The sequence below is a fragment of the Cygnus olor genome, chromosome 16 (assembly GCF_009769625.2).
Source record: "Cygnus olor isolate bCygOlo1 chromosome 16, bCygOlo1.pri.v2, whole genome shotgun sequence".
Taxonomy (NCBI): Eukaryota; Metazoa; Chordata; class Aves; order Anseriformes; family Anatidae; genus Cygnus; species Cygnus olor.
The window spans coordinates 13,794,343-13,807,890 of record NC_049184.1 but is presented as its reverse complement, the minus strand read 5'-3'; the positions used below and the strand labels follow the sequence as shown (position 1 = coordinate 13,807,890).

At 45.1% G+C, this 13,548-nt stretch overlaps 1 protein-coding gene across 3 annotated transcripts in view; it reads right to left on the bottom strand.

Annotated features, from left to right (window-relative positions):
* The window catches only part of COL20A1 (collagen type XX alpha 1 chain), a 45,400-nt gene that overhangs the window by 15,455 nt on the left and 16,397 nt on the right, over positions 1-13,548 (bottom strand). For all 3 annotated transcript variants that reach the window (XM_040575920.1, XM_040575918.1, XM_040575919.1), the window contains 10 exons: positions 12,492-12,615; positions 11,902-12,041; positions 11,605-11,734; positions 10,917-11,059; positions 9,709-9,841; positions 6,929-7,071; positions 6,137-6,266; positions 5,785-5,841; positions 2,820-2,858; positions 999-1,137 (listed from right to left, as the gene is read on the bottom strand). In XM_040575920.1, the coding sequence (XP_040431854.1) occupies positions 999-1,137; positions 2,820-2,858; positions 5,785-5,841; positions 6,137-6,266; positions 6,929-7,071; positions 9,709-9,841; positions 10,917-11,059; positions 11,605-11,734; positions 11,902-12,041; positions 12,492-12,615 (1,178 nt within the window). The remainder of the gene's footprint in view (positions 1-998; positions 1,138-2,819; positions 2,859-5,784; positions 5,842-6,136; positions 6,267-6,928; positions 7,072-9,708; positions 9,842-10,916; positions 11,060-11,604; positions 11,735-11,901; positions 12,042-12,491; positions 12,616-13,548) is intronic.

Here is a 13,548-nt window from a genome sequence, read left to right as displayed (position 1 = left end):
TTTGCATGGGCATATACAGAACTCATCAAGCATCTTTTCAGGACTGATTCATAAGTAATGTCAGCTTCTTATTCTCCCTCTGCTTCTGACGGTGTAATATCCTTGGAGAGGCATACGTACTAGCTGAAGAAAAGCATTTGCCCATGATTTTCCAAGTATTTACACTAAAGAGCTCTCTGAATCTCCCCCATTCTGTGTACTCTAAGAAGCTTTGCTTCTTTAACTAAGATTAGGCTGAGCCAGTGCCTCAGTAATTAGGCTTTAAACAAAGTAGCACTGAATGTCAAGAGTCAGATCATTCCTGATTTATTATCATTAAAAATGAGTGAGGTCATGGGAGCTGCCTGGCCCCTGGGACCCTGCCGAGAACCCTCGTACACAGCAAACAGGGTCAAGCCACAACCCTCGGTGGTTATTCCTTCTCATCAGTAAAGATCAAGCTACTGAGAGCAGCCAGGAGACAAATATCTTCTAAAGCAAAGCTCTGTCTGCAAATCAGAGATGCTGGGAGGAGGGACTGAAGATGAAAACTTGACCTCAAAATGCCATCATTGAAGTGTGCGTGGCTCTGGGCAGAATGCCTAAAGAACTGTGCAGTGCCTGTACATGACACAAGCCTTATGTCCATCGCAGCAACTAACACTGCAAAATAAGTGATTCTGTAAAACAGAAAACCCTCCACATGTGAAAATTTTTGGCTGCACAAAAATGAATAATGAATACCCACGTTGTGTCCTCTTAACGTCTGCAGGATGTATCCCATACCCATCTTGAGGCAAGTCCAAGGTTAATTTCTTCATGTATTGAGGAGAAACATCTGACATTCTTTTCAGACAATGAAAAGTTTAGCTCATCATCTTTACAATTTAATTTTGAAGTTGCCGGTGGGGCTTCATCATTCATACACAGATCAGTGATCTCCCCTTGCCGTGAGCACAGCTAATATGTATGCATGAACCCAACAGCAAGCACAATGCTGGTTGCAGCTCTGCTCCCACCTGGTCCTCTGGGTGAGCTGAGTGTCCCTGAACAGCGTGAAGGTGCGGGATCCGCTGAATATGAATGGCTCCATGGCTACGCCTTTAACGGAGGAATATTCCTTCTCTACTAAGCCAAACACTTCCATCATATCAAACCCTGGAACAGAAAGAAAAGCGGAAAAATAAGTGGTTAGAGAAGAGTGGCCAAAAAAAAGCGTGATGGTAGAGCAGGTAGAATGAGCTTCTGGCTAGCATGGAGCAACAGGAGAAAAGGCCACAGCAGCAGACATCAGCAAGGCTGAACAGACTCACTAGAAACCTGGAGCATGTTCCACAAGTGGCAGCCAAGGAAAACAGTTTGTGTCTGTACCCTCTGCATACATTTGCTGTAATTGCCTCTTGGAGAAGGATGTACTAAAGACGGAGACTGCCACAATTTTGTTTTCAAATCTCCCGAACGAAAAACAAGTTAGAAATTACTCTAAAAAAAAATTCTCCATTTCAAATAGATGCAAAAATATTATCTCCAGAAGACATGGAACCAGTCCAGTAATTGCTGGCAGGAAGAGAGAATTATTTCTGCTCCGAAATGCTGTATATGTAAGAGTCACAGAAAAAGGGAAAGAACTTTAAAATATGAGCATTTCCATTTCTCTATTTTCATGAGGCACCCAGGGGTGACCTGCCTTATGCAGCCTACAGAGGTTCTCCCCTGACATCTCTGACATTGGCTCTCCAGCTCAAGCAGCTTCATCTCACTTCCCTGGCTCATCATTAAAGCTCTGAGTCATTTTCTCATTTCAGTTTTCTGTTCTGTAAGACAAGATCTTGCAATTGGGATTCTTTTTTTAGTTTATCTGAGTTTGCAGCAGGGTGGGATGAAGGAGATAGCTCATTCTCTAGCAAATGGAAGGGCTACAACTTCATTACAATGTGAGCTTTTCAGTCTGGATTCCCTCACCCTTCCTCTATTTACTGTCACCTGCAGTTGCTTGGTTTGAGTTATTTTGTTTTTGGAAGTTGGTCCAGGGGGCGCTTTTTTCCCCATAATATTACTAGGGTGTTTTCTAAAATAAATAAACTTGAGCCATTTATTTCTGATACAGGTCTCACGGCACTAGAGTTGCATTAAAACATGCATGAAACACAGTAGTGTAAAGATGCAAAACAAAACTCAATTCACAATTATAATCATATTGCAACATAACCATATTAATATATTGTGAATCTGCCATGTAATGATTTCGGCAATTTCTTTTTGCTCTCTACCCCTTTTGGTCCCACCCCACTGCACACATTTAACTTTGTGTGTTCACTAGAGCAAGGAAATGAGCAGGCTGTCCCATGCCTCAGGTACAAGCCTTAAGCAACACATTAATTCTGTCTTGCACCCAATGAATAATAATTATTCATATATAGCCAGATTGTTTGAGCAGGAAAGACAGACTCATGAAATAATAGCCAAACCCTGATGGGAAGAGCAATCACCCTGGATGCAGATGAGAACAAAGGTCAAGTCCCTGGCAGAGCAGCAATTTAACCCACATCTTCCATATTCTATAAATATAATCCAGCCATTCAGCCTGGGGCAGTATCTTTCTCTTTCCTGGCCCTCAGCTTGAAAAGTGGTCTTCACTGTCACCATTTGAAGGGTCTCAGGTCTTACCTGATAAAGGCTGTTTTCCTGTTTCGTTCTCAGACTTCTCCCCTTTCCCTCAGGGCAGGAAAACCATTCCCCCCCCTCCCCGACTAGCTATTGCCTATTTCTCAAAAAGCAAGACCAGATATTGTTTGCACCCTCACAGCCCAGCACCATGTAGGCTTGGTGTGATACCGTACCTCGTATGGAACCCGCAGCAGAGCTGATGGTGGGGCAGGCTGTGGGAAGAAAATAAAAGGGAAAAAAAATTAGGGAAAAAAAGATAGTAGGGGATTACTAAAGCAAAACAAACAATTCCTCTGGGCTGAGCAATGGAAAACACAGCAAAAAACAGTGAATGTTATAATATTACACAACTTAATTTACAGTCTGGTCTTGAACCTTCATATATATTTTTATATATATATATATATATATATATATATGGAGACAGGTACAAAGTTTATGTTTATGCAGACATAAAGGTTCTTCCTTGCCTTGTCCATCACAACAAATAAAAAGATTGTCTTTCATCATCAAACATCTTCGTGATCACTTTCTTTTGACTAAAACACCTAGCACCTTGCAATATGAAATAAAAGGGAGCATTATGTTCTGCAAGCTTCTTTTTAAAAACAGACATCAAAACACATTTTTTTAATAGTTCTTTTACTTAAACACGCATATTAGCGATGCTGTAAAATAAAGAAACATATCTTCAGTTCCAAATTTTATACCTGAAATTCAAAATACACTTAGTAAAAATTCAAGCATCAACCTGCTTTCTGTTTGTTTGCTTTAATAATAGCCAGGAAGGGAGGAAAGACGCAGTGCTGCACATGCACTTTGACATGGTATAAGACATGGCTTTGTGTCGTCGCACACTCCAATTACATGGATCCTTATAGTATGCCAAGTTTTTTGCTCTTCTTCATGCTTGAGAAACATGAAGAGTTCTGGCAAAGTTTTGCAGGTCCCCTTTCAGAAACTCACTTGGTAAATCCTCTAATATGCCACAGAAAGCAAAATCTGAGGATGCTGGGGAAAACAGGCTGTAACGTGAGGCACCACGGTTACGAGCACTCTCCACATAAATGGTTCGGGTAAGGGAGCGTTTTAGAAACCAGTGCACGAATGCTACTTTCAGTTATCTGCTGCCATTTAAATCCCAGGCCATGGATGCCAGATGGAGCTGGGACAAAGGGAATGCTTGATGCAAAATGAGAAACATCCCTGAAAAATCAAGGACACTTGACAAGATGGGTTATTTCATAAGTGATTTTCTAGGCCATCTGTATAATAGAATCTAGCAGATCATTATACTGAGGCTTCATTATAACCTTTATATTGCTATTTTTACATCCATGTCATTTCACACCTAATCAGAAATGCAAGGCTTCCAATTGTCCATAACTAATTTTGTTTAAAAGATCTAAAAATGTAAAGGTGGTGTCCCATCCTCCCCATGGCACATGAGCTTCCTAAGTCCACTGGAGGTTCAATGTGATTATTCATAATCAAGTCATACACAAAAAGAAAGGGAAAATAAAGCAATGACTTTGATGGTCATGGGACTGCTGAATCCAAGAGTTAAAACACAAAGGCTAACAAGATCCCAAGACCTCCATTATCTGACCAAACACATAGGTTTACATACATGTAACATAATTCCTATAGAATTGAGTATAAATCTATTAAAAGGGATCTACAGAAACATTAAGAAATCAGTTACTGAAGCTTAAGCCTCAAAACAACCTGTTTGAACTTGAACAACCCCTGGTTGTGGAGCAATGTCCTGCATGCAGGACGATCCCAGGTCTACAAGCCACACATCTGCTCTTTTCCTCCCCCTTACAGAAACCAAACAGCTTTCCAAATGCAAACCATTGCTCAGAATTGAAGCAAGGTGAAGAAAATAAGTTTCCCTCCAAACTCATATAAACAGGTTGTGGTCTTGCCCATTCACCAGGTATCTGACTGCCTTGCCTGGGGGTCAGGGAGCTCCTTCTGACCCTTGCCCAGACCCCAGTGTCCATCTCGCTGGTGCCCTGGGGGTCTTCACCTCCCTCCAGCACTTGGGTTGCTCACAGCTCTTTGATCTGGCAATGCTCGGCTCAGAAAAAGCGTATCAGAGTCAGGGTAAAGGAACCCTGGCACTGACAGCGTGCACTTCTGCTTTGAAGATTTTTCCTTGACTCCCAGCCTAGGATTCCTGCTGTCTTGTTGTTCTCTTTGTTTTTTGTTTTTCTCCCCAAATCCCAGCCAAATGCAGTCACTGTACAACAATCATCCACTCCTGCACCATGTCAGACTATTTCTCTCAGTAACTTGGTTATATATCAATGTTTGAGTCTTTTACTGCACATCCAACATACTTGCCAAAATTATTACATATCATCTCCACTTCTTCAAAGAGTAATTATGTTATAAATTACACAATTTAGTATTTCTCCTGTGGTCTTTTCAGTGATCATAGCTATGCATGCTATAATAAATTCTACACCAACATTAGGGGATAATTGTTTTCTACTTGAAAGTTCACAGCATTTTCCTCTGTGATCTGAACACCTGCACAGTTCCTCAATAAGCCACTTGAAAACCAAGTCTGATATTTTCTTTGTTGGGTACAAACTAAAATTTACTCATCTAATCTGCTTCATTCTCCCTTCTTGGCTTCCCTCAGTAAATTTTAAAGCTGTGGTTTTGTTTAGAATCATTTCAAGTAGACAGGAAAAAGCATTAATGCCACAATATCTGTATTCCAATATTTCCTTCTTAAGAGCTTTTTATAACCTTGTTAATTCAACAACTAGTCCACTTCATAGTTTGCTTTATATCAACGAGGAGAACATATGCTCATTAAATTTAATAAGGGACTTCACAAGGAACTTTAATTTAAAACATGTCATCATTCTCCTTGCTCCATTTTGGTCAAGTCGTGCAGAAATCCTTTGAATACTCTATCAGTTTCTTTACTGGGTGAGCCTGCTTTTAAGGTTATGTGGTTCCAATCTCTCCTTGGACTGATTCACAGTCCCCAGGGGTGTCTGTCAAGAAGTGCCATACCAGCTCCTGCCTGTCCTGAAGGACCCATGCTGTGTGATGTGTTCCAGGAAAATAAATAAATAAATAAAATAGCAAAGCCAGCCTTTATAGGTGATTTACCCTCTGTTTTAGATGGGACGAATCCTCGTATTGAAGGCAGTTTAGACATCACAGGAGCTGAAAGAGAAAGCAACGTACACATGAGCTCTGTTGTTCAGAACCGTGACGCTTGGCTCAGGATCTGCATGGCCACCAGCCCTTCTCGCTCATCCCTGAATTACAAATAAAGCATGGGAGGAGAGCAGAAACTGGGGCAGGATTTTCCCTTTTCCAGGTTAGCAGTGTGCCCTGCTGAGCAAAACCCTGGCCCTAACCACAGCCCAGTGTGAGGACATTGCTGTCCCTGTAGAGATTACCTCAGGTCTGATGGAAGAAAGGCAATGAAGATGCACATGTTGATGGGTTCACTCACCTGTCCGACCCGTTGCAGACGTGCTCTCGCTCTCTCCTGTGTAGTGGACAGCCGAAACGATCACCTTGTAGGCTCGGTCAGGCAGCAGCGACTGCAAGGTCACGCTGCTGCTTTTCCCAGAAGCCATGATCTACAATAGAGTGGAAAAAAGAGCTCAGCATTTGGGCCGGCTTCCCATTATAACTTATTCACACCCTGGGATTACACTGAGGGTTTCTAGCAGTGAGTCCTAGAACAGACATGCTCAGGGCATCATCCCCACTTTGTTCAGGCAATGGTAAAAGTAAAACAAAGAAGCTTGACTATGCATTGCCATCAGACCAGTCGTGTCCGTGGGAAGAGCATTTTCCTGTGTAAATACCCCAATACTCCCCCTGCAGATGGGTCAAAAGATCCTTATAACATGGTAACCTGTCTGGGTCAGAGTAGCAAACGTACATTTTAAAAGGTTCATGTATAACATCCCCAAGTGAGAGGGGCACTAGACTTATCCTTTAACACTCAGAGAATTCCGCACCCCCACCCCCACCCCCCCCCGGTCCATGTGGAGAAAGCCGTGTTATTAGCAGTTTTGATGGACAAAAAATAACACAATCACTACGAAGCCTGGAAGTCTTCTTCACAAAACAACATGCCAGCAATTAAAGGGAAGAGATTTGGGTTTGTACTCCTGCAAACCACTTATCCTTAGGGCACATCCTACTGGAGTGAGCAGGGCTCCCTTGGGTGTGAAATTGTCCCCATGTCCCTCTGCTCTGGTGCCTGTCCCCTGCAAAGGAGCTGGAGTCTTACTGTTTGCTGGGCGCCGGTATCAGAAACGGGGCTGTAGGTGATTTTGTAGTGCTGTACACGGCCCTCGGGGGGCTTCCAATGGACCTGGAGGCTGGTGGGGCTCTCGGAGTCGATGAAGAGGTTGGTGGGTGGGCTCCGGGAATCTGCAGGGGATTAAAGGTGAGCAGCATGAAAGTCTGGTAGCGATGCATGTAAATGGGGTCAGCCCCACATGCTTCCAGGCCCCTTCCTGAATGATTCTGTGCTCTGCTGCTGACCAGGGCTTGAAGCAGAAGCAGTCACCTCAGGGATCAGGCAGGGGAGGAAACAGAGCCTGGAGGGATGAGGATTGCCTGAGTACAACATGGTACAGCTCAGGCATTCAGAAATTCAAAGCCTAGGACCAGAAAAAGAATATAAATAAATAAATCTTTGATGGGGAGAAGAGTTCTGGAAACATGAGGAAAAGAGATCCTTTGTATGTATCATGGACCAACACCAAAGAATACGCTCCACAAAGACCATTTCAGCAAAGATCTGGAAACAGTGTAAAAATAGCTTGATTGCTGGTTAAGCCTGGATCAAAGCTCACGTATCATCATTTCTACTATTTCTCAGCTTTTCCTTTGTTTTAAAATCATTCTAAAAAAAATAAAAAAATACACAAAGCATCCAGCACACAGCACTTTTGCCTAGCACTTCTCACACACCACCACCCACAGCCTTGGGGAGGGTACAAAGCCTGAGCTACTCCCCTTTTCCTGGCCCTGCACCATGATGTGTGGATGTATCCCAAATGGGTGATGGGCTGAGACACGGTCATCAAGAACAGGGTTTGCCAGAGATGAAAGCTGAGCAGCTTTTAATTACGTAAATGCATTTCTTTCCCTGGGGTCCCGGTGTGTAGCACACTGGACCTGGCAACAGAGGCTATTATGCTGGAGGGATTTCTCTGGGCAGGGGCTGGGGGTCAGTAAGGGAAAGACAGAGGGGGTTAAATCCATCTGCTGCTCAAACACGGGACTCGAGAGCATGGGGTCACCTACTCCAGGAGTTTGTTTCCAAGCAGTTTCTTGGTGTGTATAAATCTCTGGCCTTAAACCCACACTGATATGAAGACAAAGAAGTCTTGGAAAGAGAAAAAGCAGCTTTTTTTTTTTTCCTCCAGAAGAGACTAAAAATGATGGGTGAGGCCTAAAGACAGCCAAGGACACACACCCAGGCTATGAAGTTTCTATTCTGCAGTTTTACCTGCAGTGCAAACAAGCTCTTCTGCCCACCCAGCAAAGTCTGAGGTGACCTTAGAGCACATGTTGAACGAAGATTATTTGCATCTTCATTGATCCTCCTTCCCTTTTTCTGGACAAAATGAGCCTACTTTTCCTGAAGCTGAACCAAGTTTTGCTGGGAGCTGAATCAGGCTGGAGGCTGTTGCTGTGCATCACCACAAGGTAAAGCAGGGAAGAAAACAAGTGTGGGAGGAAAAGTCACTTCAACAGTGCTATTATTAGTGCTGTGCTATACCTCTGCATCTTTGCTGTCTGCATTGGCTATTTCATTCAGCTGACGTAAGTGAAGGCTCTGTTTAAGTGAACAAAAGGAAAGTTAAGTAAACTCTTCCAAGTCGGGTTTATTCTGGAAAGCCCCCAGGCCCTGCAGAATCTGACGGCATGGATCTGACAGCCAGGGGAAAGGTCAGCTCCTGAAGCTGCCCAGGAGGAAGGAAGCATCTCTGGCACAGAGGACACCATCTGCGCTTTCACTTGCCTCCTGAGCCTCTGCATCCTGCTCCTCCACAGGAGGAATCCTGGGCTGCTCGCTCTTGGGTCCAAGCAAGGACTGCTTGCCCAAATACTCTTAGAAGAGCACCATCACATGGCATTTGCAGTGGATTGAGGCAGCTCCTTTAACATTTTGCAATTTATGCTTTAAAATAGTCATTCACTTTTCTGAAGCCTCTAAACAGCTCTAATATTCCCTTTTTTCTTATAGAGCTGTGGGATGCTTTCATTATTATTTTTTTCTTGTTGACATGCAGCTCCCAGGTACTTGCCTGAGGTTAGCTTTCTGTAAACAAATGCTATTGTTATTCATTGTTAATAAAACCTGAGCTTCTTATTCCAGTATTGCCATTTACTCTGAGCTTCATCAGCTCAACACCAGGCTAAAAGACTTTATTCTGCAAAAGAGGTTGAGAGCCGAGAGATGAAGGAGAGAACTGCTGCTGCTGAATGAATTGTGTTCCATTCACTGCCAACAAAGCCATTATACTGGCAATATTAATTAAGAGGACCTCTGGGAACACCACTTTTTAACCCTCATATCCAGCCTGTACAAAGTGAGATTTAGATAATGCTTCCATGCAGAGTCTGCCTGCAGGATTCTCTCTCATTCTTTAAGTGCCCTCAGATGATGCACAGCTCAGCAACGATGTAGTTAAAGAAATCCTCACCCTCCTTAGCAGACAATATTTTACTAACAGGAAACATTCATTAGGCAGCATGGCAGCACATTCAGCTGAGCACCCTACAGAAAGCCAATGCATTTGCATCAATACACGATACAGAAGGGGAAAGTAATGCATCAGCCAGCTCATGCTTGCCCAGCCTATTTTTCCTCAGGAGAAATTCAGAATGCTAAGATGGGAACCCAAATATCTCTAGCCACTTTTAGACATTCAGGTTTGGGTTTTAAGAGCTGCAGAAGAACAGACCTGAGCTGACGGTCTGTGCTTGGATCTGAGGCATCCCATGCCCTCGTTGTTATCCCCGGGCTGTGGATACCAAGCACTGATCACTTACTGGTCCTGTGCTGAACAGAAACCGTGTCACTTCGAGCACCATCTTTGTAGTAGGCCCAGATGGATATTTTGTAGTCTGTGTTCTTCCGCAAGCCTGGCAGGATGGCAGTTGCCACATTTCCAGCGATGGAGAGCTACAGCAGGGCAAGAAATGAGTCATTTGAATCCCCAGGCTTCCCCAGTCTAGTTCATACCACCTGAAGGTCTGGCTCACAGACTGCCTGTAGGCACAAATGAGTTAGCACAGGGCTTTGGGGGACAAAGTCAACTCTTGTGGGTTGTACAAATCTAAGCAAAGGCAAAGTTCCAGCCTGAATTAATGCAGGGTAGATGCCCATGCATTGCTGGCCAGTTATATTTAACAGCTATATCAGTACCACAGCACAGTGCTCTGATACAAGATAGTCAACCTGCCACGAGCACAAAATCCATCTGCTCAGCTTCCATCTTTTAGCTGTGTTGGGGACACAAGTACCAGTATACCCCTATTCCAGCCCAAATGTGAAGCCTTTTATGGGAGACTCATGCATATTTGATCCACTTCAACTGCTGTTTGCACTCATACTGAAAATAAGGGCTTGAGATGAAAGAGGCCACCTGGTTCATCCCCTCCCCTGCTGCATAAGCTCTGGACCTGGTCATTTTCCTCCATAAGCTCCTCAGTTGGACCTCATCCTTCTTGAGGAGCAGTATCCCAAAAGCAGTCACTGCTTATCACACCCCTATAAATACTTGAGTATTATCTTTGTCTTCTCCACAACAACTTGACATTGTGGGCTGGTGATTTTCTGCAACCCCAGATCTTTTTCTACAGAATTGCTTCTTAGCGATTTATTCGACATCCTGTATACCTGTAGTTAATTATTCCTGTCTAAGCTTAATACTTTCTGCTTGTCCCTATTGAATTTCATCCTTGAGGTTTTTTCCAGAACAATTCTGCAATCTTCAAAGAGCCTGGAGGACTCCAACCCTGCCACCCTGCTGTCCCTCCTGCTTCCAGCACTCAAGGTGACAACTGCACCGCACAGAGCCGGGCCCAGGCGAGACCCTGTCTTTACTGCATAGGCAGTGGTGGTGATCTGCTGAATTTCCTGAGCCCATTAACCCGAAAAGATTTGCATCTCTCCCTGACACTCCTGCAGGTGAGCGCAGAGCCATCAAGCAGACCCAAATCCAGTCCATCCTCCCCAGCTGTGCGCAGGTCCGTACCTCCTGAGGCTTCTCCCCACCGGCTGTGCTCCATTTGATCTGATAGACAACCACGTCGGAGGCAGCGACGGCTTCCCACTGCAGCCGGAGGCTGTTCCCAGAGAGCTCGGTCACCTTCAGCGCCCGCGGCAGGGGGACCTTTACTGAGGGATTCAGAAGGAAATGGAGCTGAAGCGCTGACAGCGCCTCATCAGAGCCAAGGTGGGGAGCAGATGGTTGGGGAGCAACACACCAACCAAGCAGATGTCCGAACCCAGCCTGTCTCACTTCTTCAGACCCAAATGACAACAGCCATCAGGACAGAGAGGGTAAATCACTTTTAAAGCCCTAATTAAGGAGGATTATTTCATTTGTGGAGAGGACATGTGTCGCTCTGGTACTGTAAAGAGGAGAAGGCTCCCAAGGACATGGAGGTTAGCAATACACAGTGCTTTTTCCTTATTTGCTTCCTCCTTTTATTCCTTCTGCTCCATTTTAAACAGAGCTGGGCATGTACCACACAAAGAATAACAGACATTTGGGTTTTGTGCAAGGCTTTGGGTCATAACATGCTGGGACCAAGTCTTCAAAACATCCCAGTTTACACACACTCGCTAGCCAATTTTGCCATCTTTTACCACAAGGACAAAAACCATTTCCTTCTGTATGTCCCACACAAGGACAAAAACCACTTCCATTCCCTGCTTACAGGTGGTAATGTTGCCGGTAATCGGAAAGGAGTCGCCTTCATCATATGTGGACCTGACACTAATGAAGTACTGGGTAAGGGAGGACAAAGGCCTCAGGACTGTGGATGTTGCAGTGCCAGGAACCTCGACCTGTGAAGGAGGAGGAGGAGGAGTTAGGAGAGAAGCATGGAGGAGGCTGCAGAGGGCACACAGCTGGCAACTGCCTCAAAAACACCCATTTCAGAGTTAAAATCCTGCCAGCAGACAGTGCTCCCTGAGAAGAGGGCAGTGTCTGGCCTCCCACCTCAGGGACTCACCTCCCCAGTGTTGCTCCCTCCGCTCGCCTCGTAGGTGACGTGGTGGGCCTTCACCGCCCGAGACGCTGCCTCCCAGCTGACGCGGACGGATGCATGGCTGAGCTCGGAGAAGCTCAGGTATCGGGGGGGACTCAAGGGCACTGCAACAACAGTTGGTGACGGCACCCCAGGGTTTCAAAGGCTGCACGAAGGCAACCCCGCTGGTTGCCTCCTGCTGCGCTTAGAGGACTCCACCTTGAACTAAAAAACTCTTTCACCACGGAGGAAAATATTGTTTTCATGTCACTGCCGTAGGTGCCTCTGGGGTGTCGTGAAAGGCTACCTGGGCTTTAGGTGGAGAAACAACCAAGTAATTTCCCTTTTCTCCCCCCCAGAAAAAGACCTCAGGGAACAGCTCTTTCAGGAGTCCTCTTTTACCAGGGGAAAATCACTCCTTTTCACAGCTCACCAAGGGATTAAAGGTCCCCGCAGGGACTGATATTCGCTTAATATAAGGCAGGGTTTACATACAAGCCACATGCCCAATACGAGAAGCACCTCATCTAACAAATTTATCCTGCTTGAACAATTTAATAACAGCTTAAACTTACAGGTGGTTTCCTGGATGCTGGCAGGATCGCTTGCATCTTCCCCATACATCGCATACACAGCAACAGAGTACTCCGTGCTGGGTGACAGCCCATCCAGCAGGACCTCAGGCTGGGCCACCTTCACCTGCCAACAGAGAGCCGCCTTGGGGCACCCTTCAGTTCTGGGGCACCCTCTGATACCATCAGCAGAGCAAAACCTTACAGAGGCACAGGCCAAGGTCCCGTTTGTATCACTAGTGACACCTGCACACTCAGACGGGTGCTTCACAGTGCTCAGGGCATCTCTGCTTCCCTTCCCAAGAGACACCAAGCACATCTGGGGTTCACATCACTTTCTCCCACCATGGTCTGCAGAGGTATCAGTGTCTTATACAGAGGTGTTATTGTTTTGGGTGGATCTCGAGTTATCTGCAGTGAGCGGAAAGTGATTCATTGCTTCTAAGGAAAAATCTCACTGTGATTTTCCTGGGAAATTCACTAAATCAGAATGAACTGGAAAGTAGAAAGCGGAGCAGCTTTCATCACTGAAAATATTAAGCTTGGAGTATCACAAACCCCTATTCTTAGTGAAAGTCTCCCCCAGAAGGAAGGCAACATAGCAGGAAGCTAGCATAGATCTCTCTGTAGACATTCTGCAGTGACACCCCCCCCAGGACAGAGCACAGCCCAGAGGACGCTGAGGTACCAACATCCCTGAGTCACACACAGTGAGAGAGGATGGAAGTGGAGCAAAGAAGTTGAGGTTTTAAGTGAGAGATGAGAATCCCATTTTCCTTGAGGGCCTGGAAAGCCAGGCTTGCAGAAGAGCTGCCTGCTGCAAGCAGGGCGATAGCGGCTGGATTGCTGCCACCTGCCGCTAACACAGCACAGCCACAGCCTGCTCGCTGCAGAAATCCACCTTGGGGACTTACAGGAGTCTGCACAGATTTATAAAAGGCTAGGAACATTTTAATGTTGGTTTATCAGACATCCCATATGTAGGTAACTGCAGAAACGTTCTATATGCTCAAATAACATTTTAAATGTTGTTTTCTATTCAAATGTTCTGAAAGTTTTA